General features: G+C 38.4%; 2 protein-coding genes and 1 long non-coding RNA gene across 10 annotated transcripts in view; 2 read left to right on the top strand and 1 right to left on the bottom strand.

The window, feature by feature from the left end:
• LOC125246256 overlaps window positions 1–13160 on the bottom strand; it is a 260532-nt gene extending 247372 nt beyond the window's left edge. For all 5 annotated transcript variants that reach the window (XR_007179802.1, XR_007179805.1, XR_007179801.1 and 2 more), the window contains exons 1-2: window positions 13023–13160; window positions 8182–8325 (exon numbers count right to left, since the gene is read on the bottom strand). This is a non-coding gene — a long non-coding RNA (uncharacterized LOC125246256). The remainder of the gene's footprint in view (window positions 1–8181; window positions 8326–13022) is intronic.
• On the top strand, window positions 8245–10349 carry lepb (leptin b). Of its 2 annotated transcripts, XM_048157187.1 has the most exons (3): window positions 8245–8381; window positions 8634–8775; window positions 9436–10142. In XM_048157187.1, exons 2-3 carry the CDS (start codon window positions 8638–8640, stop codon window positions 9802–9804), a joined length of 507 nt encoding a protein of 168 aa, XP_048013144.1. In that variant the 5' UTR covers window positions 8245–8381; window positions 8634–8637; the 3' UTR covers window positions 9805–10142. The 2 variants fall into 2 exon arrangements, with proteins under 2 accessions (XP_048013144.1, XP_048013145.1); XM_048157188.1 differs by lacking the exon at window positions 8245–8381 and having other exon boundaries at window positions 8390–8775; window positions 9436–10349.
• The window catches only part of prrt4b (proline rich transmembrane protein 4b), a 35833-nt gene continuing 21536 nt past the window's right edge, over window positions 13023–27319 (top strand). For 2 of the 3 annotated variants that reach the window (XM_048157178.1, XM_048157176.1), the window contains exons 1-2: window positions 13038–13127; window positions 25340–25619. The gene's annotated coding sequence lies outside the window, so the exon portion shown is untranslated. Of the gene's footprint in view, window positions 13153–25339; window positions 25620–27319 lie in introns of all 3 variants that reach the window. The other variant, XM_048157177.1, reaches the window with a different exon arrangement.

The raw sequence follows: 27319 nt of genomic DNA, 5'->3' as shown, positions 1-27319 counted from the left end.
AATAATAATCCTTAGAAGAACAAGAGGGCCCTGCGCGAATTTTCGCTTGGGCCCTAATAATAATCCTTAGAAGAACAAGAGGGCCCTGCGCGAATTTTCGCTTGGGCCCTAAATATTAATAAAGTATTGTGAACTCACTTGAACTTCTTAATTAAAAAAAAAAATGAAAAATTAAATATTTTTAAAAAGTGAAAAATAAGGAAACATGTCAATTGAGGGAAGAAAACGTCTCGGGGAACGAGACACTGCATCCTGAGACACTTTGGGGAATGAAATACCCATGCTGCCATGCTGACGGGAAGTGCATGCTGAAAAATGGCTGTGACTAAGCACAATAATGGCAGTTCCAACTGAAACGCCAGAACCACTCCCCCTTTTTCTGGTCACACACTAGGCTGTTAGTGACAGCATTCCCTACGGCCACTACCCGAGCTACATACTTCAATGAAAAAGTGCCTTCGTAAAGTAACGGAAGGACTTGTCAAAGGCCGCTCAAGGGCTTGGAACCAGCATCTTCACTGGGAAGGGGTTCCTTTAAGGAAATATGGCAAGGGGCTGAAAGGAGCCTTGGCCAGTCACTTTTAGGTGGACATAGAGTCAACCCCCAGAGCCACCTGGGAGGCTAACCTGCTCTGACTTGTGACCTAGTCTAGCCAACAACCTGTCTGTTTCCTAAACATAGTCTCTTATCACACTTACCTCATGAGAGGCAACCAGATAAGAGGGACTGCAGAAGAGGCAGTAACCAGCTCACACCGGACAAAGAGATGGGCATCCTGGGGAGCAGGACTCAACATAGTGCTTTCCAAACCCTTACAAATGAGTTACTCTGCTCGACCCTGGACCTACAGAGCGCTTCTTTTTCAAAGCTCTATGGAGGCTGGGTACTCTACATAGGGCCCTAATGTGAGGAGTCCTCCCATTCTGTCAAGAGCGGATCTACTGAGGGGGTTCACAAGAATCTCTAGACCTTTCAGACCAAACTCAGGGATTGAGGCTCTCTATAGGACGATCCTCTCAAACGAGGGAGTACCTACAGCTCTAACAAGCTCATCTACCTGGGAGGTCTCACATGACTCCTTCGACCTTCTGACCAGACTCAGGAAGCAAAGTACTCTACAGAATGACCCTCTAACACAAGGGGGTGCTACCTAGATTTGACCAAGTAGAGTATCAACCAAGCTCTGGGGCTAGAATCAGGGAGGCTCCTGTGGAGCCTGCAATGTGAACTCAATCTGTGCACTCTGGGGAACCAGGACACTCAAACTAGCTAGAAGTACTAGGAATGTAGTGCAATCCAGAGGATGCGGCCCGAGGAGGGCCAACTACTTGGAAATGAGTCTAACAGAGATAGCCATCTGGGGTGTGTACTCATTCACATTGCTACACAAGTGATGTACTCAGCATATCACTTTCTATCCTTTAAACAAGGGGAGTACAGAACACATGCAACCAAACTGTCAAGGAGGCTTCCATATAGGGCCTACTACTCCAGAATACCACGGGCATGGGCTCAAGGCTAATGCTTGAGCTCTAAGTAAGCCTACTCAATACCATCCTGAATAGGAGGGAGTAGTTGGCTCGACCTGAGCATCATTGGCGTTGAACACAAAGGGCGCAGAGCTCTGGGAGTGAAGCACTCTTAGAGGACCCTGAACAAGGGGAGATAATATCAGCTTGACCCAAGACAAAGCTCAAGGGTGGAATCCTTAACAAATAATGACTCTCGCTTCAAGACAGGTTGCTGTCTGAGCTAAGCTCTGGAGGAGTGGAGGCTTCAACAGGATGAAGTTCCATGGAAGAGGCCAAGGATGGATACAATCAAGGAGCTTCCACAGGAGAGCCTGCTCTAAAAGGCCACAAGCTAGATAATGCTACTAACCAAAGCTCTAGAGAGCGGAAGCTCCAGCATAGTGCTTTTCACTCTCTAAACGAGAGGAAGCCCAACAACACTCATTCATGACCTTCCTGGAGCTCAGTGAAGCGGAGATTTCGGCCTAACAACTCTCTAAGCAAGAGAAGGCTGACTCACTTACTACAGAAGAACTGTCCACCTGGAGCTCTGTGAAAAATAAAAAGTAAAATAATGACTCTTTAAATGCCTTTCAAAGCTTTTGTTAACAGCGAGATCGTTTGCAAACGTCTCAAGAGCGAACAGAAGCTGGGGGGGTATGGCTGGAAAGAAACGGTTCGTGTTTCCAATCTTAGACGAGCGGTCTCTGCACTAACACACTCATGACAGCTGACCGCCATGTGACGCACACTCCATAACACTCAACAACTCATCATACGCGGGGCAGAGTGGCTGCGAGGGCTCGGATGTCTTGCCTTTTTTCCCCTCAATAGCCATCTCTTGCTCTTCTGCATGATGATCCTGAGGATGCAAGAGACAACACATCCTCACTCAGCAAAACACTCTTGTCAGCCACTGAAGCAAGAGATTAACGTGTCTCTCAAACTCTTCAGTGAGCTCCCTCTGTGAGCCCTATGACTTCAGTCTCCTCTCCACCTCAGCGTGAGCAAGAACCGAGCCACCGGACACAGAAGTCTGTCCCTCTTCCCTCGTGAAGTGAGACAAACGAGAGTGGAGCTTCCTCAGCAGGAAATGCTCACAGTGCACGCTAGGGGTGAAGCGGTTCTCTGTAAAAAATCAAACCGTACCGTTCTCCACACACAGTTCGGCACGCACTTGCACCTCGGGTCATCTCATATCTGACAACGCATACGCATCTATAATATGTTTTTTTTGAAAATAAATAAAACAGACAGAGCTAATGTATGTTTCTGTCGATGAAAACGCATTCTGGCTTCCCCTAAATTTTGTTCAATGAGAGTGCCGTATGCTCTATGCGAGCAGTCATTTATGCTGTCATCACCGGGGTGTTGATAGCGCACAAGCGCAGGTTAGACATGAACAGCACTAACTAAACTTATTTATCCCTTGCCAATTTTAACATGCGAGCACAAGACGCAAAAAATAACTCACACGCGCACTGTGAGAAGATTTGTGCACTCATCTGAAGCACGCACGTGGAAGCGCATGTACAGCACACAAATATTGAGTTCTCTTTCAAGTCTTGCGCTTGAACAGAAGAAAATCACACAACATGCCTGTCTTGGTGAGTATCCTAGCAAACATAGTAGGTTATGTCTTAAGTGAACTTAAACACTTGAGAAAGAACGCATGTGTTTCATATAGGGCTGGGCGATATAATCCACGCAAAATCGGGTTCATTATCGAAGTCGATTCATCTTCGATACTGAACACGATTTTGCGTGGCTTGTCCGTGAACTACGGCTCTGTCTATTAAAAGGCGCTCCATTTGAAAGCAGGTGATGGCGATTTAGCGGTAATCAGGGAACCGGCTTTACTGACGAAATGCGCGTGAGAATCGCATGCGATATATCGCCCAGCCCTAGTTTCATATTAGTGTACTGAATCTGATCCATGCATTCTGTATGTGTTTTTAATGTTAATCAAACAACAAAAAACAAGGAAATCACTCATTGCTCTTGACTGAATAGCTTTTGTAACTTAATTAATAATTAATTATGATTAATATTTATATAATTTATACAGTAAATATTATATGCAATGTTGTTTTAAATTTGATTAGCTACTTTATTCAATTTCTGTACCTGAAAACTACTGTTAGATACCTGAAAAGCACTGTTTGTTTTATTTGTATCTTTGCTCTACTGTATTTATTTGTGCTTTTGCTTGTAGTTTGATTATTTGTTCTTATTTTCTTTATTTTTATTTGACAGTTGTCCATTTTTCCCTAAACACAGACATACCAAACCATACCAAAATGGTGACCCTAAAAGCATGATAAAAACCGAATAATTTCAACTGTTGCACCCCTACTGCACGCCAGCAGTTCCCTCAGGAACTGAGCGTCTATCAAAAAACGCAAAAGTCGTGTGGTATCCAGTGTCAAATATTTATGCACACAGCTTGAAACTTTGTTTTAACAGGCCATTTTACATAGATATTGCATCAAATAAAACAGTCCCTGAAGACGAAAAGAGGATGACATGTTCTCTAGGCACCCCTTATATACCTTCTGGTTGCACTAGTATGACGTCATAGGCTGTCGCCAGCCAATAGGATTGCCGTGATTTTACAGTTGATTCAGGTACCAGTCACGCAGAGGCATTCTCCAAAGTGTCTCAGGACACAGTGTGAGTTCCCTTTCGAAAGGGAACAGTAGTTCCTTTGGGTAACTAAATAATGTAAGCAAGTTTACTTCAGGTCTGCTTCTGTCAGAACACTAAAGCAGCATTAAAGGTGCCGTTTTCAAAAGATGTACTATAAGTCTAAGGTGTCCCCTGAATGTGTCTGTGAAGTTTCAGCTCAAAATACCCCATAGATTTTTTTTTATTAATTTTTTCAAATGCCTATTTTGGGGCATCATTAAATATGCGCAGATTCAGCACGCGGCCCCTTTAAATTCTCGTGCTCCCCTCCCCCGAGCTCGCGACTGCCTTAAACAGCATAAACAAAGTTCACACAGCTAATATAACCCTCAAAATGTATCTTTACAAAGCGTTCGTCATGCAACATGTCTAATCGCGTAAGTATGGTATTTATTTGAATGTTTACATTTGATTCTGAATGAGTTTGATGGTGCTCCGTGGCTAAAGCTAACATTACACACTGTTGGAGAGATTTATAAAGAATGAAGTTGTTTATGAATTATACAGACTGCAAGTGTTTAAAAAATGAAAATAATGACAGTCTTGTCTCCGTGAATACAGTAAGAAACGATGGTAACTTTAACCACATTTAACAGTACATTAGCAACATGCTAAGGAAACATTTAGAAAGACAATTTACAAATATCACTAAAAATATCATGGATCATGTCAGTTATTATTGCTCCATCTGCCATTTTTCACTATTGTTCTTGCTTGCTTACCTGCACAACGTCTGATGATTCAGCTGTGCTGCTCCAGACATTAATACTGGCTGCCCCTGTCTAATGCCTTGAACATGAGCTGGCATATGCAAATATTGGGGGCGTACATATTAATGATCCCGACTGTTACGTAACAGTCGTTGTTATGTTGAGATTCGCCTGTTCTTCGGAGGTCTTTTAAACAAAGGAGATTTATATAAGAAGGAGGAAACAATGGTGTTTGAGACTCACTGCATGTCATTTCCATGTACTGAACTCTTGTTATTCAACTATGCCAAGGTAAATTCAATTTTCAATTCTAGGGCACCTTTAAATTAACATACAAGCAAGCTGTTAAACTTTCTACCTTTACATTAACAACCGAATATACTACAGTGCTTCCAACACATAGACTTTACTTGGGCGGGCCGCCCAGGTATATTAAAGGCTGCCCAAGTATATTTGGAGACATATTTGAGCTTTTATTATTTTTGTCCTCTTATACTTTTTTATCTGCCCGAGATAATGAAACCATCCACAACCGAATAACGAGTGGAAAATCTCCCCTCGCCCTACATGTTTCATACCAGCCCGTTCTGTGTGAGCGAGAACTGTTTACTCCTGCTGACATTCCCACGTGCGCTGCAGAGACGTGGTCGATATTTCACAAATTGATTCTCCATCAGTGAATAGCGCACATTTATGATTTATGGCAAGCGATTACTAATAAACTTGAGTTGATGAGTTATGACAATGTCTATGGCCTTTATATAATATGTTTTAGAGACAGTTGAAGGAATGCATATTTTATCATCTGAAGAATCTGCCCGCAATAGTATAGACATTTCAAAATAAGAGTCCCTGTGTATTTCGGGCTTGTTTATAATTAAAAGTCAAATGCTAAGATTTTTTTCTTCTGGGCATTATTGGTATTTTGGTTACACAATAAATTGTATTTAAATTAATTTCCATTAATTCATAGTAAACTATTGTAGTATCTGGCTGGGATGCTCCCCCACAGGAAGAAAAGACTAAGACTAGTATCAGTAAAATCTGTCCCATTCACTTAGAGAGACACTATATGACAAAGCAAGGAGAATTCTATCATTTAAATGCTGTAATTTTGCATTTTGATGTAATTTACACTGCATAATAATGCATAATATTAATATGTAATTAAATGTAATAGTAGCCTATGTAATTAAAATTAAAAATATTGTTAAATATCATACATTATTTGTTATTTGTCACATGTAGTAGACCATTTTTGTGCCATGGGTAATAGGAGGATTTTCCACCCGGCTACCACCGCAAGTATATTTCAAACCTGTGGGAAGCACTGTACTATTTTAAATACTATTACATAAAAACTACTGGGTATGTGTAAGACAATACACTCTTTACTGAAATTGTGTTGAGCAGAATTGAAAGACATCTGTGACTATTAGCACATACACTACCTTTAGATTAAAAAAAGATCAGATTGCAACTAGACAGTATTGTATTCAGCTGTAAATATTCACCGTCAAGTCTTTGCTCATCTTTAGAAAAGTAAAACAACTTTCAACTAACATTCAGCTAAAGCAATGTGAAGCCAATGAAAGCCAAAGCCTGTAATTTCCAGGAACTTACACTGAAAGCCTTTGGGAATTACATCACAGACACACACGCATACACTCATTCAAACACACGTAAAAGTATTCAGACACAGACGAAAGACGGGAAAAACGGATGATCATGAACACACAGTTCAGGGCATTAAAGGAATGTAACACCATTCCAGTCAGTTTCCAGAGAATTCATAAAGATCCTTCCACCCAGAAGATCTTTGTCTAGTTAATATTTTTGCATCAAAAAAAAAAAAAAAAAAAAATCTCTAATGGCCATGAGACCTTCGGAACTCATAATTCAAATGTAGCAATACAAAAACACTCACTGAGTAATAAATTTGGAAACATGACTAAGTCATGAAGTATGTATGAAATGATACAGAGTCACAAACAGCACATTTTGATCAACATCATGTCTACAGACAAGTGTTCTGTAGGAAGTAAACAACGTATGTCCAAATCTTGTGATTATGTCACATCCTTTCAACTGAGATACTTTTATATGATCGATTTTTGAAGGCAGCATAGATGTCCACTATCCTGTGTGTTCGATTCTGTGACATTTAAAATAAAAATCAATAAAATGGCATCTGAAAGTTGTAGTTGATGAGAAAAATGCATATTTTTGAACAACTAAATGAATTAAATATTAGCTTAGTCATGACCAAAGCTCTCTCTATTTAGTTCTAGAATCCTGTCCGAAATCAGTTTCATGAGCTACTTGTGCAAATGCTGCCTGCAAAGTCATTAACTGACAGGCCAGGAAGGCAACAAGTAAGCTGCCTAAGCCTTTGGATACAGGCTTTCTTATTGTCCAAGGTTACAACACAAGGAAGTCACAAGGCCTAGTTTTTCTTCAAGCACTGCAGATTAATTTGAAGTACAGTACTGCATGTAACAACACTCTAAATACCATTTTTTCTTTTCAGCTTCTAATATTTGTGGTCATTACTGTGCATCATTTTATCTACAATAAATAATTTAGTGACTTACACTATGCTCAAAAGTCCTTCAATATTTCATAAGCAGTAAATATTAAGTTAAAATTGCAGTTAAATGTTGTAATTTTTCCTTTTAGTTCTTTTTCTCCTTGTATAAATGTAGAACCTTCCAAAGAAAACAATCTTTAGCCTACTTAGAGTCAGTTATAAATAAATGGGAACATGGGAGTGAATACAGAAAACAATACAACATTTGCTGACTGTTTACTAAGATGTTTTCTACCATTTTCTAAAACACGAGATATAGGACAGTTCCCTAGAAAGACTTTAATATCAAATATATTCTTTCCATGCAATCGTTTTACAAATTAACCCTGAATAACTCATTCATTTGAATGTGCTTTTCAATAAATAACTTGATTAGTACTACTGAAGTTTTAAATGTTAGATCATTCTGTTTACTGCCTATATATTCAACTTACAGAGACAAATATTTGGGTGAAAACTGATGTTTCAGTGAACAACACTTGAAACATAAACTGAAACCAAACATTTGGGAGGGAAAAGGATGTTAGTATGAAAAACAAAGATGACACACTATAAAGGTCTATGTGTAAACACATACAAGCCATTACAGAGGGGGGAAAATCCTCTAATACACAAAAACATGGAGCCCAATTGTCATTTATCAAGATGTATTAACCACAACTTTACTGGAAGTGTCTTTACCTGGAACCCCTGGGTATGATGTCTCAGATCAGAACTTGTGGATGGGGTCTTCTACAGGCTTCACGACTACGGTGGACGACAAGGGCAAACCAGAGCAGACCGGTGCAGGGTGATTCACTGGGGCAATGAGTCAATCATCCATGGCTATAAAAGGGAGATTCCTGCTTGAGTTTCTCAATATGCACATCAACACACCAGAGGTAAGCACTCACTCATTCACATAGACGCTCTTGTCCACATGGACATAAAACATCCCAATATGACCTTTATGTCATATGAGACTGGTTAAAATATTAATTCTTGTTACAATTTAATTCATTGTTGTACTGTACTTAACTGGACAACTGTATTTAAGTTTTTGTTTGTTTGTTTGTTTTTGTATATGTAAACAGAAGTTTTGGATACTTTAATACTGCATACAATTAAACATGACACATTTTCATCTTTTGCAGAAAGATGTACTCTTCCCTGATCTTTTCCCTCTCAATGGCAGCCCTGGTGGCTGTTAGCATCAGCCGACCCACAGCTACCGAGGACAGGATACGAATCATGGCCCGAACTACCATCAGCCGAATTAAAAAAATCAAGGATGAGGTAAATGTTCTGCAGTGATTTAATCGCCTTCAACTCACTCCAAACCTGTATGTATACTTTCTTTTTTCTGTGGAACACATAAGAAGATTTTTCAGCATGATGGGCTCCAAACTACTTTTCCCCCCATTGCAGTTTCCCGAGACAAATTTCTCTTGTGTTCCACAGTAGAAAGAAAGTCATACAGGTTTGGAATAATGAGTAAATGATGATAGTCGTGTCATTTTTGGGTGAACTATAATTGGAACAGGAGTAAAGCTTGTTTTAATTTTGAGTTTTAATTATCAGCCATTTAAAAACATAATAATAATAATATTTTATGATTAATATTCGATGTAGCAATGTAAATTCATAGTTTCATCAGTATATTTTTTAAAATACAAATTTGAGCTGTTTAAGATTATTTTTGAATGCACTATTTAGTAATTCAATGAGTAGAAAATCATTTCTTTATTTTTGGCATTCAATTCATCTTGATGTTATTATTTCATTTTGGGACACAAACTAACTTTGACTTTGTCTTTTGTGGACAAAGAAACTATCTTGCACAGTGGGAAATTCAAGTCAAGCTCTGTATTGTCATTGTACAGAAAATTCAATTTAATAAGTAAACTATGGGAAGCTTATTTATAAATCTCTAAATCTCTAAATCTGTCTCCACAGCACTTCCAGATGTCTCCAGAGATTGATTTTGGCCCTGACATTGACACACCCATTGATGGTCTCACTTCTATTTTCGCTCACTTGAGCTACCTGCAGTTGAGATTGCGAGTGCCTCCAGCCCAGCACCTACAGCAGGTCCAAGTGGACTTGGAAACTCTCCTGAGCATGCTGGAGGGACTGGCCACCTCGCAGGGATGCCCCCTGCCCAACCCCGAGACCCCAGTGCACAAAGAAGAAGCAGCCTTCCCCGTTACCTCCAACTATCTGTACCTCCTGGAGCTCCAGAGGTACCTGGAAAAGCTTTGCCTGAACATGGACAAACTAAAATGGTGCAAAGACACAGATGTGGCTGAAACTTTTCTATTCTGAAATGTGTAAGCCATGAATCATTTATTCTATGCATCACTCTCAAAAATGCACATGCAAGGAGTAGTTCTCGAAATATTTTGTTAACTTATTAGACTTGATTCATACTTTTTGAATTTTCCAATTTGTTTTTTATGTCTTTTACACTACAACTTTCTATTTTCTAAGCTATATTTTAATATTTAGCACATGATGACGTTTTGTAGCACTGAAAAATTTGAAATTGCCTGTAGCTGTTTATTGTATTAATTAGACATGAATACAGGAGGATTGTGAAGCTGGTAGTATGTTGGGATTTTTAAAAGAATTTTTAAGACAATAAATTATCTTCACAAAAAACAACACCCTCTACATTCCTTTTTCTTATCTTTGAAACAAAGAGAAAAAAAAGTCAATACACAACTATTAGGTCAGAAAAAGAACTTTATATGATATATTTTAGACTTTATCTGATCAAAATGTGTAATTTTTAAATGTTTTTAAGGTGTACTGTACAATGACAGTATTATTTGAATGAATTTGTCATAAAATAAGGAGAAGAAGCCTTAACAAGCCCACAGAACAAGAAAGCCCACTTCTTATTTTATATTAAAATGTAAAAAAGACAAAGCATGAGTGAAATTATTTTTTCACAGGAAATGTACGCACTTCTTATCGTAAATTTGTTTGGAGTCAGTCATATATTTAGTTCTTGAGTTATTTGTGTTGATGTGATGCAGTAAAATCAGCACTTCCAAAAGACATGATTTGTCTAGAAACTGGTGATGACACTGGCTGAGAATTTTTATTCAGGCAGAATTTTTTTTTTGTTTGTTTGTTTTTTGTTGTTTTGGCTGTTGGCAAGATTTCAGTTGCTAGATTTCAATTGCAAATTTTTAAAGGCCGTTTTCTCAAAACAATTCCATTTCACCACTTACACCAAATGTTCCAGTTTTTATTCCTATCAATATTGTGAAGGTTTTTATAGAAAGGTTTGTTCATATAGAATTTGCCATGTTTATATAAAATTTTATTCCTAAAACATGGCTTTCTGGCTGTTGGTAGTATTATAAACATATTAAACATATTTCAACCTGGTTTTATCCAGTGTTCTGGAAATGTATGCAAATTAACACATATTTAATTATATTTAATATGCATATTTAAACAACATTTCAGAATTTTACCCTATTCACCTGGTGTCTTGCCTTAGAACTGTAAAATCAACAGATTATTAAATCAAATGCACCCTGTTTTGATTAATTTATTTGCAGTTTAAAATCAATATTTGAAAGATGGATTTCATAAATATATAATGAAGGATGGTCACAAAGATAGATGGAGTAAAACAACAAAATTGATGAAGTCAACTATAAACCACTATGATAACAAATGGTCAAAGCATAGGCTACCATATTCATCAACGTTTTTTTTGTTTGTTTTTTTTGATATTTTAGCTGTCATGTGGTAACCACTAACAGGTGGATTAATTAATGCTAATGACCCTGTTTTTAAAAAGTGAATTCCAAGCATTGTGCACAGCAATATGAGCATCAAATGTGTTTTGTCACTTAATATTGACCATTACTCTATGCTTTTTGATGTTGTGCATAGTAAATGAAAGTGTATTCATTGGCTAATTCAGTTAGGATGTTCATAACAGTTGTAGGTAAATTCCTGATCGCTCAGAAAACACTGATAAATAGATATATTGACTTATTCACTGCTGTTTCAGGCCTTAAAATAAATTTAAATAATTCTGTATTGTTTCCCCTCAGAGTTTGTTCCTCTAGTCTACAGAAACAGAGAATATTTAACATAATTCTGTGTAGTATTTTGTAAAAATGAAAAACAAAGGAGTCAGTAATATTTTGAGCCAATTATTGAGAAAACAGAAAAGAAATTTAATTTGTGGCTAATGAGGGGTATATCAGTATTTGGGATGTCAATTGGGATGGTATAGGCACAATGTATATCTAGATCTGTTACATCTTTATAATTAGATGTGCCTCCTATGGCGATTAAGTATTTAGATACATAGGAGATACATTATGACTTTATATAAAGCTACATTATTTAAAAAAAAAGAGAGATAATTTGCAACACTAAAGAGCAAGGGGGACTTGAGATTATAGTACACTTTCTTTATATATTTAATTATATATTTGGTATACGCTTTTTGTTGAAGTATAATTTTTCTGTTGACAAAATCCCTGTTAAATTGGCCAGTTTTCACAGACAAGCCCTGCTAGCATGGAAATATAAGGACAGTTTTTCAGTCACCACACAATTTTTTTCATATGGAATAACAAAGACACACTATTTAAAAACAAATCACTATTCTATCATAATTGGCTCAATATAGGGATTATTTTAGTAAGGCTGTTGGTTATTTCCAATGATATCTGTTGTCATATATACTGAATATCATATACTGAATTCAAAAATTTCAGATACCGGTTAAACCAAGAGACTTTGCTATTGTTCTTGACGCAATTTCAAAGAGTGCTGTTACTTTTAAGGAACTAGTTCAGTGGAAATCAACATAGATAATCTTTGTGGAAATATTTACATTGATAATGTTGATATTTTAAAACATCAGCTTAGCAATAAGGTAAGAAATGCTCTTTGTTCTGTGTCTTTTTCTTTTTCTTGGTCTTATTTTTCTAGGGACAAAGCAATGAAACTGCAAAATAAGTTTTGTATCAGTAACAAAATTAAGGAAGTGTCTGACAAAGTACTTAGAATTTATCCTGTTAAGCTTGTTTTGGAAAGATTAAAACTCAATATTTCATACACCTGTGAATGTGGACAAGAATTTTGTGATTTTTTTCCCCTACACACAATTATTTTGGAAAGATTTATATGAATAGAAAACTGGAGTCTATGATAGACATTTGTGTATTTGATGTGCTTTTTTATTTTCTGAATGATAATTTGGGATGTAAAGAACATGTTATACATTTATTGTATTAGGAAAATACCATATAGCCTATATAAAAAGAAGTGGGCTTTTTGCTAACCAAATTTTTCACATTTTATAAATTATTTTAATTATACGTAAATCTTTTAGAACAAAGCGCTGAAAACATGTAATGCTTTGAAAGCACTGAAATTTATGTAAATTTACATAATAATACCTCATGTTCTTGTGGCTTAGAATTAAAAAAAAAAAAAAAAAAAAAAACTAATAATAAAAGCTTACACTGTGGGACTCACTGATAAAGTGCAGTAACACTTACCAGCAGCAGTCTGTGCTGCAGAGATGTCAACGAGCGCTGAGTTTCCAATGGCAGGCTGGTTCAGTCGCTCAGAGGCGGGTTTCTGGTCTGCACTCGTTTGGGCAGGTATTAAAACGGTCCACTTACACAGGTGATATAATTTTCATCGATGTCGTTGCTTCCAGTCATTTTCAGTACACCTTTCTCTTAGCTGTGTGAGAAGAAATATGTAGTGTCGCGCTCATGACTTCTATACGTTACTTGTTTTTAAATTAAACTAGCAATTTCGTGATAAACAAACACTATTCTGACAAGTCACATATTTATCGCCAGTCGATGGCATTTAAATGCAGGATAAGTAACATTTAAATGACTATAAAATACTATATTAGATGTAGGACGATGATTTTACAAGACCGACGGTTATTTTTCAAACGAACTGACAAGCACGTGCCTAAGTACTTGGCGCGCGCCACACTGAACAACAAATAGCTATACTAGGTTTTGTACATAAAACATTTAATAAACATCACAAACAATAAAACGTATTTTTGAGAGCTTCACAATAAAAACAAAATATTTACAGTTGTAGTTTAAATTACATGTGTATTGTCTATATGACAAAATTTGGTAAAAACTAAAAAAAAATATCGACTATGAAGTCATTGATTTCTTATCACAAGCTTTCTTTTACAGCTTTTTATTGTTAAAAATACAACTTGAAGCAGTCAAACTCGCCAGAAGTCGTAGCTTCTATTCTATCCCACAAGGTGGCAGCAAAAGCTTACATTTGCTCTCCAGTTTTTTGTTTTTGTTTTTAATAGCTTGATCTCCATTCTTATATACCGAAGCTAGCATGCAAAACTTTCACTTCATCATACGAGTTCCAATATTTAATTGCGTGGTATATTGTTTCTATTGTAGCTAACATTAAAATTTCACACATTGAAACAATCTCAATGCCAGTATGTCTCCCATACAGGGATGGGCAAAAATACATCAAAATGTATTTTAAAATAAAATACCAAATACCTTAATTTTAAATGTATCAAAATAAACTACAAAATACAGCAGCCAAACCATGTATCAAAATAAACTACTGTATTTTGAATATACTACAAAATACTTTTACAAGGGAGCATGAAATTTCTTCGCAAACCTTCCATCAGTTAGCCCATTTGATCTATCCCTTCACCATTACACTGACTTGATTAAGTAAACAATGTTTGATAGCAACAGCTTTTCTCTGCCAGAGTCATGCAATAAATCTGACATATGCAACCAGTTAAAGGCACAAATATGTAGGATTTTTAGATTAAAATATTCAAAAACCACTAAAACAATTTTATATTTTTTGTTGACTTGTGTACTTACAGTATCCCAAATGTTTCCAAGAAATTCTAAATCCAGAGAAATAAGCAATTTTAACCAGGACACACTGTGTCCGTGTGTCGCCTATCAATGACATCATTACCTTTGATTTCCCATTTTATTTTGTCGAAAAAACATGGAAACATCAAAGACACTTTAGTACTGTATATTATGAGTTTTATTAGACAGGGAAGCAACTGTTTGGATACATTCATCGACAGAAAACTCATGTTATATCACTTAACACATTAAGGGCCAGATTTAGTAAACGGGGCAAAGAGCACAATTCCACAAATGTGTTGATGGGAGTGGCAAGTTTTGCACGTGATTTGCTGACATGCATATTAAAGAACACAGTCACGGTCGAATCATTTACATAATGACTAACGCAATCTGCCAAGTGCAGTGCAAATTAGAGTTCGGTCGCAAACAAACAGAGCTGAATCCTGATGCTGATGTTCTCATCAGGTGCGGGTCGACACAGGCGCAACTTAGCATGTAATCTGACAAACACATACACATATCTTGAATAAAATAATTTAAGGCCAACATAGCTTGGCAAATGATATGTTCGGATAAGATCTTACTCTGGCATTTCAAAGTAATTAATGATCCTTCTTCCACACGCTCTTTGTTCTCTGCGGTGTCTCCTCCTAACAGCAACAATTGCAGCCATGTCACAAAATGTGTTCAGGCATGCTTTTTTTTAGGGCGTTAAATAATGGTGTAAATACCAGTAAATTGACGAGCGCAAACATTAGTAAATCGCCTTGTGTGATTCATTTAAATACTCTCCTCCCATAAATTTTGCATCTGAAAGGTAAACTCCTAAAAATGCATATGCAATAAGGTCAGCTGCAAACACAACTCAGCCACGCCTTTTCAGCGCTAATTCTATACTGCGTGTCTTTAGTAAATCCCGACAGTAGTTTTTTAACACCAAAAGAGGGTTTGCGCTGACACAAGCTGTTAGTAAATCTGGCCCTAAGTCTTTTTGTTTGAATCTCGTTTTCTTGATTTATCGCGAGTACCATCTTTTACCATGACTAATATCGATCTAGCTTACTGCAGTGTGCAACAAGTGTCTCATAGTAGCCGCTGAGCGAACGCACAGAGTAGCACTATACCAACTTTCAACACACAAATGTATCTAATTGTAACACGGTTCGTAGATGTGGGAAGAAGGAGGCGGGAACCAGCGAACATTTAACAAACTTTAATATATAAATAAACCAAAAACCAAAGGAAAGTAATGCCGGCAGACCCTCACGGACATCTGCCGGCCACACAAACATAATAAAACATAACGTAAAGTCCAGGCCTGGTCCTCTCTCATCCTTCACGGTCGTCGCTCCTCCTTTTATGCTTCCGGAGCTCCTCAAGGCCGGTGCGCCTCCCAGGTGGAGCTCATTAACTCTCGCGCCACCGGCCTCGCGCCGTTCCCTCGCGGCTCTCGCCCGCCCTGATCGCCACATACCCCATCGCCCCTCGCAGGCCGGGGGGTACTCCCGCGACTGTGCTTACTCCCCCCCCAGGGGCCTGTCTCGGTGGCCGCAGCACCTGGGGGTAAAGACAGACAAGATGAGAGAAAGGAGACGGAAGCAAGGGGAGCGACAGAACGAGAGAGGGGAGAGAGGAAAAAGAAAAAAATTCTGGGTCCAGTTCCGCTCGGTCCTCAGCCTGCCGAGAGGCTCTTCCTCGCGGTGCCATGCGATGGCACTGGACGCTCGGTGGACGGCCTGATTCTCGACCGCCTCCTGGCGGCCGGCGATGGCTCCTCCGGTTGAGGGCAGCCGGCAACGAGTCCGCCGTCCCCTGCTCCTCCCATTCATGGCGGACGGTAGCAGGCTCCGGCCCACGGCAGACGATGGCACTCGTCCGCTCCCTCCAGGACGGCAGCCAGCCCACCTCGTCCCAGGAGCACGGCATCCAGGTCTCCATCCCACCTTTCACAAGGCTCCAGTACCACCGCCTCAGGCAGCCTCTCGCAGTCTTCACTCCCCCGCTGCCCGAACTCCGCAGCATCGCGATCCCCCTCAGCAGCGAGGTCTCTCCGACAGCATGTCCCTCCTTCCTCTCAGGTTTCGCCACCAATGTAACACGGTTCGTAGATGTGGGAAGGAGGAGGCAGGAACCAGCGAACATTCAAACAATAATCTTTAATAAAATAAACAAAGAACAAAACGAAAGTAATGCCGGCAAACCCTCGCGGACGTCTGCTGGCCACACAAACATAATAAAACATAACATAAGTCCAGGCCTGGTCCTCTCTCGTCCTTCACTGTCGTCACTCCTCCTTTTATGCTTCCGGAGCTCCTCCGTGAGAGACTCAAGGCCGGTGCGCCTCCCAGGTGGAGCTCATTAACTCTCGCGCCACCGGCCTCGCGCCGTTCCCTCACGGCTCTCGCCCGCCCTGGTCGCCACACTAATATGATAAGCAGTGCTGCTTTACCCTACGTGCACATGACCGAAAGAAGCGGAAGCGGCAACTGTGGCATAATAAAAGATCCGCTGCTGTCGAGCTGTGTGTCACACTCGTCTCTCATTAGTAATTGCTCCAGTGGCTCGTTCAGCTTCCACAGCATTCGGTCCTGCTCTGCTTCATACTACAGTAACGTTAATAATCTCTCCATAAACATGATTTCTTCCTGAGTCCCATCCCGATTCTTTTCCACCTGCTGTAGACGTGAAGACAACACCTCCCATGATTCCGTGAAATTAAGGTGTCATCGAGCTTCGCCTTTGTTTTGAATTAGCGATCTTTAGAGGCGAAAATTTACATATTGTGGCTTTACCAGAACAAATATTCACATATCCTTGTGATCTCCCAGATGAAGTTTAGTTTTAAAGTAACCAACAGTATAATGTTTGCAAATGACTCATAATTGTATCCTAATTTAGTTACTTGGTGTTTGGTAACGAAGGGCCTACTTTGCATCAGCAACACTGACTCAATGACAAACAAGTCCTTCATAAGAAGACAAGTGACGGCACCTGTATTCATAGCAACTAGTTTTTAACCAATTAATCATTTGATTGTTAATCATAATATAGGGGGTTGCTGCTCGGTATAATAGTTTTCAAGAACATTATGTAAACTGGTAAACTATTTAGCCTAGGCTACCAAAATGAACACCAAAACTTAATATGAACTGTTAAAAATTAAAGCAATTCATGCTAAAAATTGATGGAAAGCTGGCAGCCTGCACGTTTCTTGACCACCTTCTTCCATATGGATCAATTTTCTGTTCTAATCGCAACAAGTCTGGGCAAACTACTGAGTAAGCACCAATCAGAGGCCGCAATTTTATGATGTCATCATGTAGACTTCTTACAAAGTATTTTACAGTATTTTAAAAATACAAAAATACAAAACACTAAAGTATTTTGATACAAAATACAAAACCATTTTCATCAACCCTATCAAATACAAATTACAAAATACTATTGTACATGTACAATATACATGTATCATAAATACTGCCCATCCCTGCTCCCATAGTCTAAGTGTCACTCTTAAAAAATATATCCATTAAAAAAAAAAGTGTTGGGGATAAAAATCTCATTGAGAACTGTAAAAAGCTACACTGGGCAACTTGGTTGGACGCTGTGTCCAGTAGACCCTACCCCGCTATTGTTTCTCAGTAGACAAGTATTGTTCAGAGCCGGGGCCAGCGAGACAGGGTATGGTCGAACTTCCTCTGTGCAAGGTTCAGTTTCCTTTTTTGTTCCTTCCTCCCCTCTCTGCTCACCCATGTAGCTTTGACTCTATTTTTGCATTGTACCATTACAAGTTCAGTGTCATTTCATTGTTTTGCCCCCTGGGTAGACAAGGCTTGATGCATTAAACATGTGCACATTGATCCGGTATAATCTGCCTGCATGCTGCTAGCAACCGCTGCTGATCCAAACCCAATACGTTTTTACACTCTTCTGCGGCCCTCTTTTTTTCAGTGTGTTCAACACGCTCAAACTCTTTTGAGGCCCGTTCACGCCAAGAAAGATAACTATATTAGTGTCCACAGCAATGTGCAGTTATATTCGGTTTATTATGAGCCGAAGTTATGTCGCCTTAAAGCAGGATGGATTTTGATTGGCTATTTATATCATTCATCAGCTAGAAAGTGATTCTGACAATATCGTTTTGTGTCATCATTATAGTTGTGGTGTGGAGTGGACTCTGCTATTCTTTTAGATTTAGAACAATTTTCAAAACTTTATCTTTATAGTTATTTTCCTTAATATGAATGGGTCTTTATTGGCATATTACTTTAAATAGAAGGAACTTTATTGTTCCTAGTGTGTCTGTCAGTTACGCTTTGGTCACTGCAACCTTTTCGCATCTTGGAACTGCATATAATGCAACATCCACCCAGTCGTACTCGTACAGGCATTAAAGGGTTAGTTCTCCCAAAAATGAAAATAATGTTATTTATTACACACCCGTAAGACCTTCATTCATCTTCGGAACACAAATTAAAGGTGCCCTAGAATTAAATATTGAATTTATCTTGGCATAGTTGAGTAACAAGAGTTCAGTACATAGAAAAGATATACACTGAGTTTCAAACTCCATTGTTTCCTCCTTCTTATATAAATCTAATTTGTTTAAAAGACCTCCGAAGAACAGGCGAATCTCAACATAACACCGACTGTTATGTAACAGTCAGGAGGAACGCCCCCAATATTTGCATATGCCAGCCCATGATCAAGCCATTAGACAAGGGCAGAACGTCTGGATGTGCACAGCTGAATCATCAGACTAGGTAAGCAAGCAAGAACAATAGCGAAAAATGGCAGATGGAGCAATAATAACTGACATGATCCATGATAACATGATATTTTTAGTGATATTTGTAAGTTGTCTATCTAAATGTTTCGTTAGCATGTTGCTAATGTACTGTTAAATGTGGTTAAAGTTACCATCGTTTATTACTGTATTCACGGAGACAAGAGAGCTGTCGCTATTTTCATTTTTAAACACTTGCGGTCTATATAATACATAAACACAACTTCATTCTTTATAAATCTCTCCAACAGTGTGTAATGTCAGCTTTAGCCACGCAGCATAGCCTCAAACTCATTCAGAATCAAATGTAATACATCCAAATAAATACAATACTCACATGATCCGATGTATGCATGCAGCATGCATGATGAACATCTTGTAAAGATCCATTTTGAGGGTTATATTAGCTGTGTAAACTGTGTTTATGCTGTTCAAGGCAAGCGCGAGCTCCGGGGGAAGGGGAGCATGAGGATTAAAGGGGCCGCAACCTATATATCGGTGCATAGTTAATGATGCCCCAAAATAGGCAGTTAAAAAAATGAATTAAAAAAAATCTATGGGGTATTTTGAGCTGAAACTTCACAGACACATTCAGGGGACACCTTAGACTTATATTACATCTTTTAAAAAGAAGTTCTAGGGCACCTTTAAGATATTTTTGTTGAAATCCTGCATAGCCAGCAATGACATTTCCTCTCTCAAGATCCATTAATGTACTAAAAACATATTTAAATCAGTTCATGTGAGTACAGTGGTTCAATATTAATATTATAAAGCGATGAAAATATTTTTGGTGCGCCAAAAAAACTAAATAACGACTTATATAGTGATGGCCGATTTCAAAACACTTCTTCATGAAGCTTCGGAGCGTTATAAATCTTTTGTGTCTAATCAGCGATTCGGAGCACCAAAGTCACGTGATTTCAGCAGTTTGGTGGTTTGACACGCGATCCGAATCATGTTTCGACACGCTGATTCATAACACTCTGAAGCTTCACCAAAAATATTCTTGTCGCTTTATAATATTAATATTGAACCACTGTACTCACAAGAACTGATTTAAATATGTTTTTAGTACCTTTATGGATCTTGAGAGAGGAAATGTCATTGCTGGCTATACAGGCCTCACTGAGCCATCGGATTTCAACAAAAATATCTTAATTCTTAATTTGTGTTCCGAAGATGAACAAAGGTCTTACGGGTGTGAAATGGCATGAGGGTGAGTAATAAATTACATTATTTTCATTTTTGTGTGAACTAACCCTTTAAGAAAAGAAGTGTATAGGAAATATATTTCAAATGGACAACTTTTAAAATGTATGCAAACACATACACCCACAGAGCCGTTAATCATGCATGCATACAGTTGCTAAAACACCCACACACATGCTAGCAATCACCTCTTTCAAATAGGCCCATGTGTGGACTTGCTAACGTGTTGCTAAAAATTTCTCCCCGCTGCTAGCTGATATCCCACTAGGTGCTAGTTTACCATTTCCATCTCCTAAATGAATATGAAAAGATGAAGCATACACGCACACAATGCTGCTATTGATTCTCGCTGTAAACTGGCATGTTTGTGAGCATCTGCTTTTGAAGTCCCATAGGAAATCTACATTTATCTGCACTGATAAATAATGTTTGATACATATGACAGCCAGGTGCTGTTTAAATTCACGTGGTTGCTTACAGAAATACATTATTACTTCAAATTATTATTTCACGACTCTGTATGGCAAACTTAATAATGGATTTAGAGTAAATAAAAATTGACAATTCTTTCTTTTTTTTATGGAATATTGTAGTATTTATTATAAATGATGCGCATCATTTTTTAAAAATGTATGTGCCCCCATAATCTTTAACCAAAATAACTTCCCAACATCTCTTCTCTGATGATGTGTTTACTGGCATAAGGCGGGACAACCTGTCACTCACATGACATCACAGCAATAGCAAGCCACAATGATCCAGCAATCCAATTAACAGCCGAAAGACAAAAATCAAACTAAAGTCCAATCCTAAATACATCATAATAGGGAAGAAAAGACACAACATCTGTTTAATGCAGACTTAAAGAAGAGTTTTTTATGTTAGCATGTCAAGCTAGCAACATCTGCTTTGTTCAAGCAAAGTCCCTTTAAGACAAGTCATTTCACTCGGCGGCCATCTTTGAAACGCCTCTCAGGCATGCAAGTGCAGCTCCTATCTGTTTGAATGGGGAAACATCAAATTCTCCAAAGCTGTTTGCCAAGCTTTCGATTAAATTTCATATTTGAAATCACCAATGAAATCTGACAACAACTGTCTCCTAAAATTTTGTTTCTAAACGCTCGAATCATGACAAAAATGCGGTATTTTTCAGGCTGGATCAAGCTAATCCTAAATGTGCGTCTCTTGTGTCTCATTTCAGAGACGCGCGTCTGACTGTTTCTATAGGAACTAGTTGCCATATCAACAATATATAGAGAGAAAAAAAAGAAGAAATTCAGAAATCTTTGAGAGATTAAGTTAATTTTTGTCTATATTTTTTGTTTATTTAAAATTGGACAAATCTGATATTGTTTTAGTCTCCATTTTGGGTAATAATAATCTACGATTATAGCGGTCTCTTAGGTAACAAAAAATGTCGGGAAATGACACCTTTGGCCATTGGGTTGTTTGTCCAGTCACGGATGCTGTATGGTCAATCCGACCCATTACGGCTCAGTTTTTCAATGTATCTGGCTAAGCGGCAGAAGTGATTCTAGGTATGTCATACTGAACACTATACTTTTCCAGTCAGGGGGAAAGGACTGTTTTCCCCAATGCCAATGCCACGCCCCTAGCTATGATACACCGACCAAGTCTATGCCTTGGTTTCTGACTGAAAAAAATTTGAATTTTATTCAAGTCAAAAATATTATTTAACATCACTGAATCAACTTAAATACATTAATTTATACCATCAAAATTAATTTGTATGGTTTAAATCAAGTAGAAATAGCTCTTTTGCAGGTTATGACTTTTTACATTGTATGTTTTTGGAAGAGAGATATATCTGGCTGTGTGTCAGATCAATTCAGATCCACATCTATCTGTTAGCTGGACAGCCTAGGAAGGAAAACTGCACATTAAAGGCAAGTTGTGTCTTTTAGCTTTGTTAATGCAGACTGTTAGGATTCATTGTTCCCCGGAGACAAAGGTACTTATCTCTATCAGAGGCAGCCTTTGTGCGCTCCTCCGGATGCTGGGGGGTGGGTGAACGTAAAGCACACAGGGTCAGGAGGGGGAACCCTGCCCACCTTATATAAAGTCAGAGTGCAGCTCAGGCAGTCAGACACAACAATATGGAGTCGGAGCATAGGAGATGCTTATGTACCATCCTAGTACATGATTTTGTGATGCTCAGTGCCCCATTAAAATTGTTACCAAATATTTAACCATGCATTGGTGCAACAATTGAGAAAATAGATACAGTGAGAGAATATTGCACTCAGTTGTTTTCTGTAACTGTAGGCATTGCGTGAGCCACTGTTTGCTGAGCTGAGCTTAATGACTACATATTTTTCATCTGTGCAGTTGGGTTATGGTTTATCTAATTTTAAAAATGGATTTCCTCTGAAGAGGCCTCTAGAGCAAGTGGCTTTTTGCAGCAATATGAAAAGAGGACAGTGGTGTCTTGCTTCTGGCAAGTGTCTTATAATACAATTGTTGAACTTTTACGGAATACTACCGGGAAGACAAAGAGATTGCTATGTATTAATAACACATGGCCTTTTTGCAACAATGTTTTTGCCCACAGTCAGAATGCGATGTCATTACATCAAGGGGAGTTTTGTGTAGATTATGTACTAAAAACCTGCCTTAATCCCAAAACCCTCAATCTGACATTTCAGTCTCCGGTCATTTCAAACCTTTTTGACATTCTTTCTTCTGTAGAACACAAAAGAAGATATTTTGAATAATCTTGCGGTCCAAACAACACTGTCTGGACAAAAAATAGTGAGACATTCTTTTGTCTTCCACAGAAGATATGCCAGGAAACATTTGGAAGGTCCAAATTGCAGTTTCAGTGCAGCTTCAAAGCTCTACACGATCCCAGACGAGGAATAAGGGCCTTATCTAGTGAAACGATCGGTCATTAAAAAAAAAAAAAAAAATGTATATACTTTTTAACCACAGATGCTTGTCTTGCACTGCTCTGCAATCCACCACGCATTACGTTAGAAAGGTCATGCGTGACGTAGGCATAAGTACCACATTTGGCATTTGGCTTAATCTTTGCACGTTCGCTTTGTAGATACTGGATCCGTCATGTGTGGCAGATCACAGAGCTAGTACAAGGATTTACAAGGATTGGTTAAAAGTATATACTTTTTTTTTTTTTTTTTAAATGACAGATCATTTCGCTAGATAAGACCCTTATTCTTCAGCTGCATCATGTACAGCTCTTTGAAGCTGCACTGAAACTGTAATTTGGACCTTCAACTCATTGGTAGCTGTTGAAGTACTATATGGAGAAAAATCATTGAATGTTTTCCCTACAGTCCATCAATTTGATGATCAACAAAACAGCTAGATAACCTAAATGTTCCCAAACCTCTGTGAATTTCAGAAAAACCTAAACATTACAGTGCAGTTAAAGGATTAGTCCACTTTTAAATACACTTTTCCTGATAAATTTACTCACCCCCATGTCATCCAAGATGTTCATGTCTTTCTTTCATCAGTCGAAAAGAAATGAAGGTTTTTGAGGAAAACATTCCAGGATTTTTCTCCTTACAGTGGATTTCAATGGCTACCAACAGATTGAAGGTCAAAATTACAGCAGTGGGAGAGTCTGGGACACATAAAGGAGCGGGAGAGCCCCTCTCATGACGCGAATTCGCGTCTGTTGTGAAGGGATTTTCACGCGCGAATGAAGCGAGTAAACTCAAAATGTTCAAGCGTCCAACTACGCGCGAATAGTCGCGTCTGGTGTGAACGCAGCATCTCGCTGAATGTCCTACGCCTTCCCTATTCAAGTTACGGAAAAAAACGAAACTGGCGCCGCGTTCTTTCCGTAAGTAGAATAGGGAAGGCGTAGAACATTCATCATAAGCGTTATGAAGAATGCGGAAGCGGAAAGTACGTTCAAGGCGATATTTTGTTTATAAAGCATAAACGGTTGTATTTATTTCGAAAATGACCGATCGATTCGCTAGATATGACCCTTATTACTCATCTGGTATCGTTTAAAGCCCTTGAAGCTGCACTGAAACTGTGATTTTGACCTTCAACCTGTTGGTAGCCATTGAAATCCACTGTAAGGAGAATAATCCTGGAATGTTTTCCTCAAAAACCTTCATTTCTTTTCGACTGATGAAAGAAAGACATGAACATCTTGGATGACATGGGGGTGAGTAAATTTATCAGGAAAAGTGTATTTAAAAGTGGACTAATCCTTTAACCTTATTAAAACATTCTGTCCTCAAAAACATTACCTTTGGTGCCTGCTCTCGTGAGATGTACTGATCTGGGGCAAAAGTGTAATGGTAAAAATAGTAGTGAATGCATGTGTGTGTGAGGCCAAACTGGCATTAAGACTTACTGGCTCCATCCAATTTTACAAAGTTGGGCTTTCCATCAGGAAATTATGTTTCCTTGGGATGGGACAATTCTGATTGTTTCTAAATTTGGAGAATTTCTTGGGATCAGAGAGGCAATCATATCCCAGAATGCTCCCTCTTCCAGGAGGAACATTGAGAATGGATTATTATTGGCTATCTTTGACTGGGATCAGAGATAAGACATTGTATTGACAAAAAGTCAAAGTGTGGCAAAAGTCAACTCAGAAGCGTGACATGGTAATGTTTGTGTGATGCAACGTTTTGTTATGACTGTTTTTTCTAATTGTGTTTTAGGTTTTTTGACACGTTTTAGGTTAAAATTTCAGCTTATAATTCATGAAAATATGTAGGTATAAAAAAATTAATAAATTAAATAAAATTAAAAATGCTAAAATATGATTAAATATTAAAATATTTCGAATTCTTGTATATTGTATAAGTATTGCGCATGCTACATGAAATATTTGTGTGTATATGTACATATATGTGTGTGTGTGTGTGTGTGTGTACTGTATATGCTATGGTGCATGTGCATATATGTATTCACTGTGTGTGTTTTTGAGCATGTGTGTTTTTCATCTGTGTAGGATGCTTAATTCCTTGACGGCTGCCTGCTGTACGGTGCTTGCTCTCTGCTCTCTAACAATCTGCTCAGCGAGGTGTGTCCAGATATTGTGCATCTGAATCCTACACTAGACTACTGATGCAGCGGGAGAGGGGAGGAGAGAGAAAGAGAGAGGGAGGGAGAGTGTGTGACCAAAAACGATTTCTCTCCCACACGCACAGAGAGACAGATCTCTCTCTCCTGCAGTGGAGTGCTGGTGGCTGTTCTGGATTCTCTATTTCCTCTCCTCCTCAGGGAGAAAGGTAAGTTTCTCCTTCTGTCTTTCATCTTTCAACAAATGTTTCATTATAGAAGCTACGGCCTCACTGCAGATAGCTGTATATCCTGATTTAGTTGTATATATGCAATAACATCAGTCAGAAACGTGTGTCAGGTCCATAAACATCTGTATTTGCTCTATAACCACGGCTCACGCTCTTGATCGTGCTGAACGGATGGTTGTGTACCATCTCCGACCTCTTCACACATTCACATATGTGCGGTGTAGGAAGAGCTCTGCGTTTCAGACGCATTCTGCTCCTCTGGTAACCATGGCGAAGGCAGCCGGCGTAGCAGCCTGTGCGTTTTGAGATAATCAGGTGATCCGGATGCTTTAAGAGAAAAGCCCACAAAAACATTAACGTGACAGGTCATTTATCATGTTTTCGCAGCCAAGTGTAATTGACTCCTGATGAGCGGTATTATGTGCGTGCCAAGACAGAAAGCATTGAAAAACATTTGCAACATTACAGAAATTACAGTGAAATTGCCAAGGAGTTAACCGTCACAAATGTCAACAGGTTGTTCAGACCACATTGATAAGCAGCTATAAGAACATCTTAAAAATTTTGATTGACTTGACAGACAAGTCTTACTATGTGAGCATTTCGAGTGTGTATAGTGATACTGCGAGCAGGGGATAAAATGAAACCCAGCGTTGATGGTGGATGGTTGGGAGCAAAAAAATATAATCAGGACATATAATTCATCAATATACATGCACATATAGGTTAAACATAAATGGATTGATCCATTCAGGCCTGCAACTTGATAACACTCTGTTAATGAACATTGTAGTGACTGACGACCATATGGATGCCCAGAGCTGTTGATGTGGAAAATGATTGTGTACATGGAGTCAACAGTATTGAGCCCAGTGTTTCGCAGTGTGAGGGAATGGAAAGAGAAACACTGTAAAATAACAACACATTCAACACTCCATCAAACCGGTCGATTGAGGTGATTTAGAGGGGTTCTGTAAAACAAGACTCTGCCTTTGGTTTGATCCCACGTCTGCAAGATATAGGACTTCATCTGGAAAGCATCTGCTGTGTACAAACATCTGAGAAACATCTTTAAGATGTCAGTTTTACATACATTCTAAATCATAAACATCTTAAAGACGTTTTCTAAATGTCTATTTAACGTCTGACAGGAAACGTCCTAGAGACGTATTGAGCAAACACTCTAAAAAAAAAATATGTCTTTCAGATGTAAACACACACATCTAATAGACATTTTTGAAATGTACATGTGCTATTAGGGATGTTATTGTCATCAATTCATTATCTACTGTACATGTGATGGGTGATTCAAAATGAGACCAAAACTACCGATTTGTGCACCTTGAAATAATGTTTTAAAAATGCGAAGGTGTGATTGGCACTGAGATGTTTTTTCGACCATATCAACATTAAATATGTTAATTAGTGCTTTGGACCTTTTAGGGGTTTCCATCATGGGATCGTTTTATGGATTTAGTTTTAATTAATGTAGTTTTAATTCATTTTTTTATTTTAATTAAATTGTATGAATTAAGCAGCTTGTACATAATACTTAATCACTAGAAACATTTTAATAATCTATTAAACATGAAAGTAAGACATTTTTCCTTATATAGAACCTTTTTGGCATAAAGAGAACTTTAAAATTGAGTCAAGAACCCTACGGTTCTATATGGAAC

The sequence above is a fragment of the Megalobrama amblycephala genome, linkage group LG14 (assembly GCF_018812025.1).
Source record: "Megalobrama amblycephala isolate DHTTF-2021 linkage group LG14, ASM1881202v1, whole genome shotgun sequence".
Lineage (NCBI taxonomy): Eukaryota > Metazoa > Chordata > Actinopteri > Cypriniformes > Xenocyprididae > Megalobrama > Megalobrama amblycephala.
This window is presented reverse-complemented; position numbering and strand designations above follow the sequence as displayed.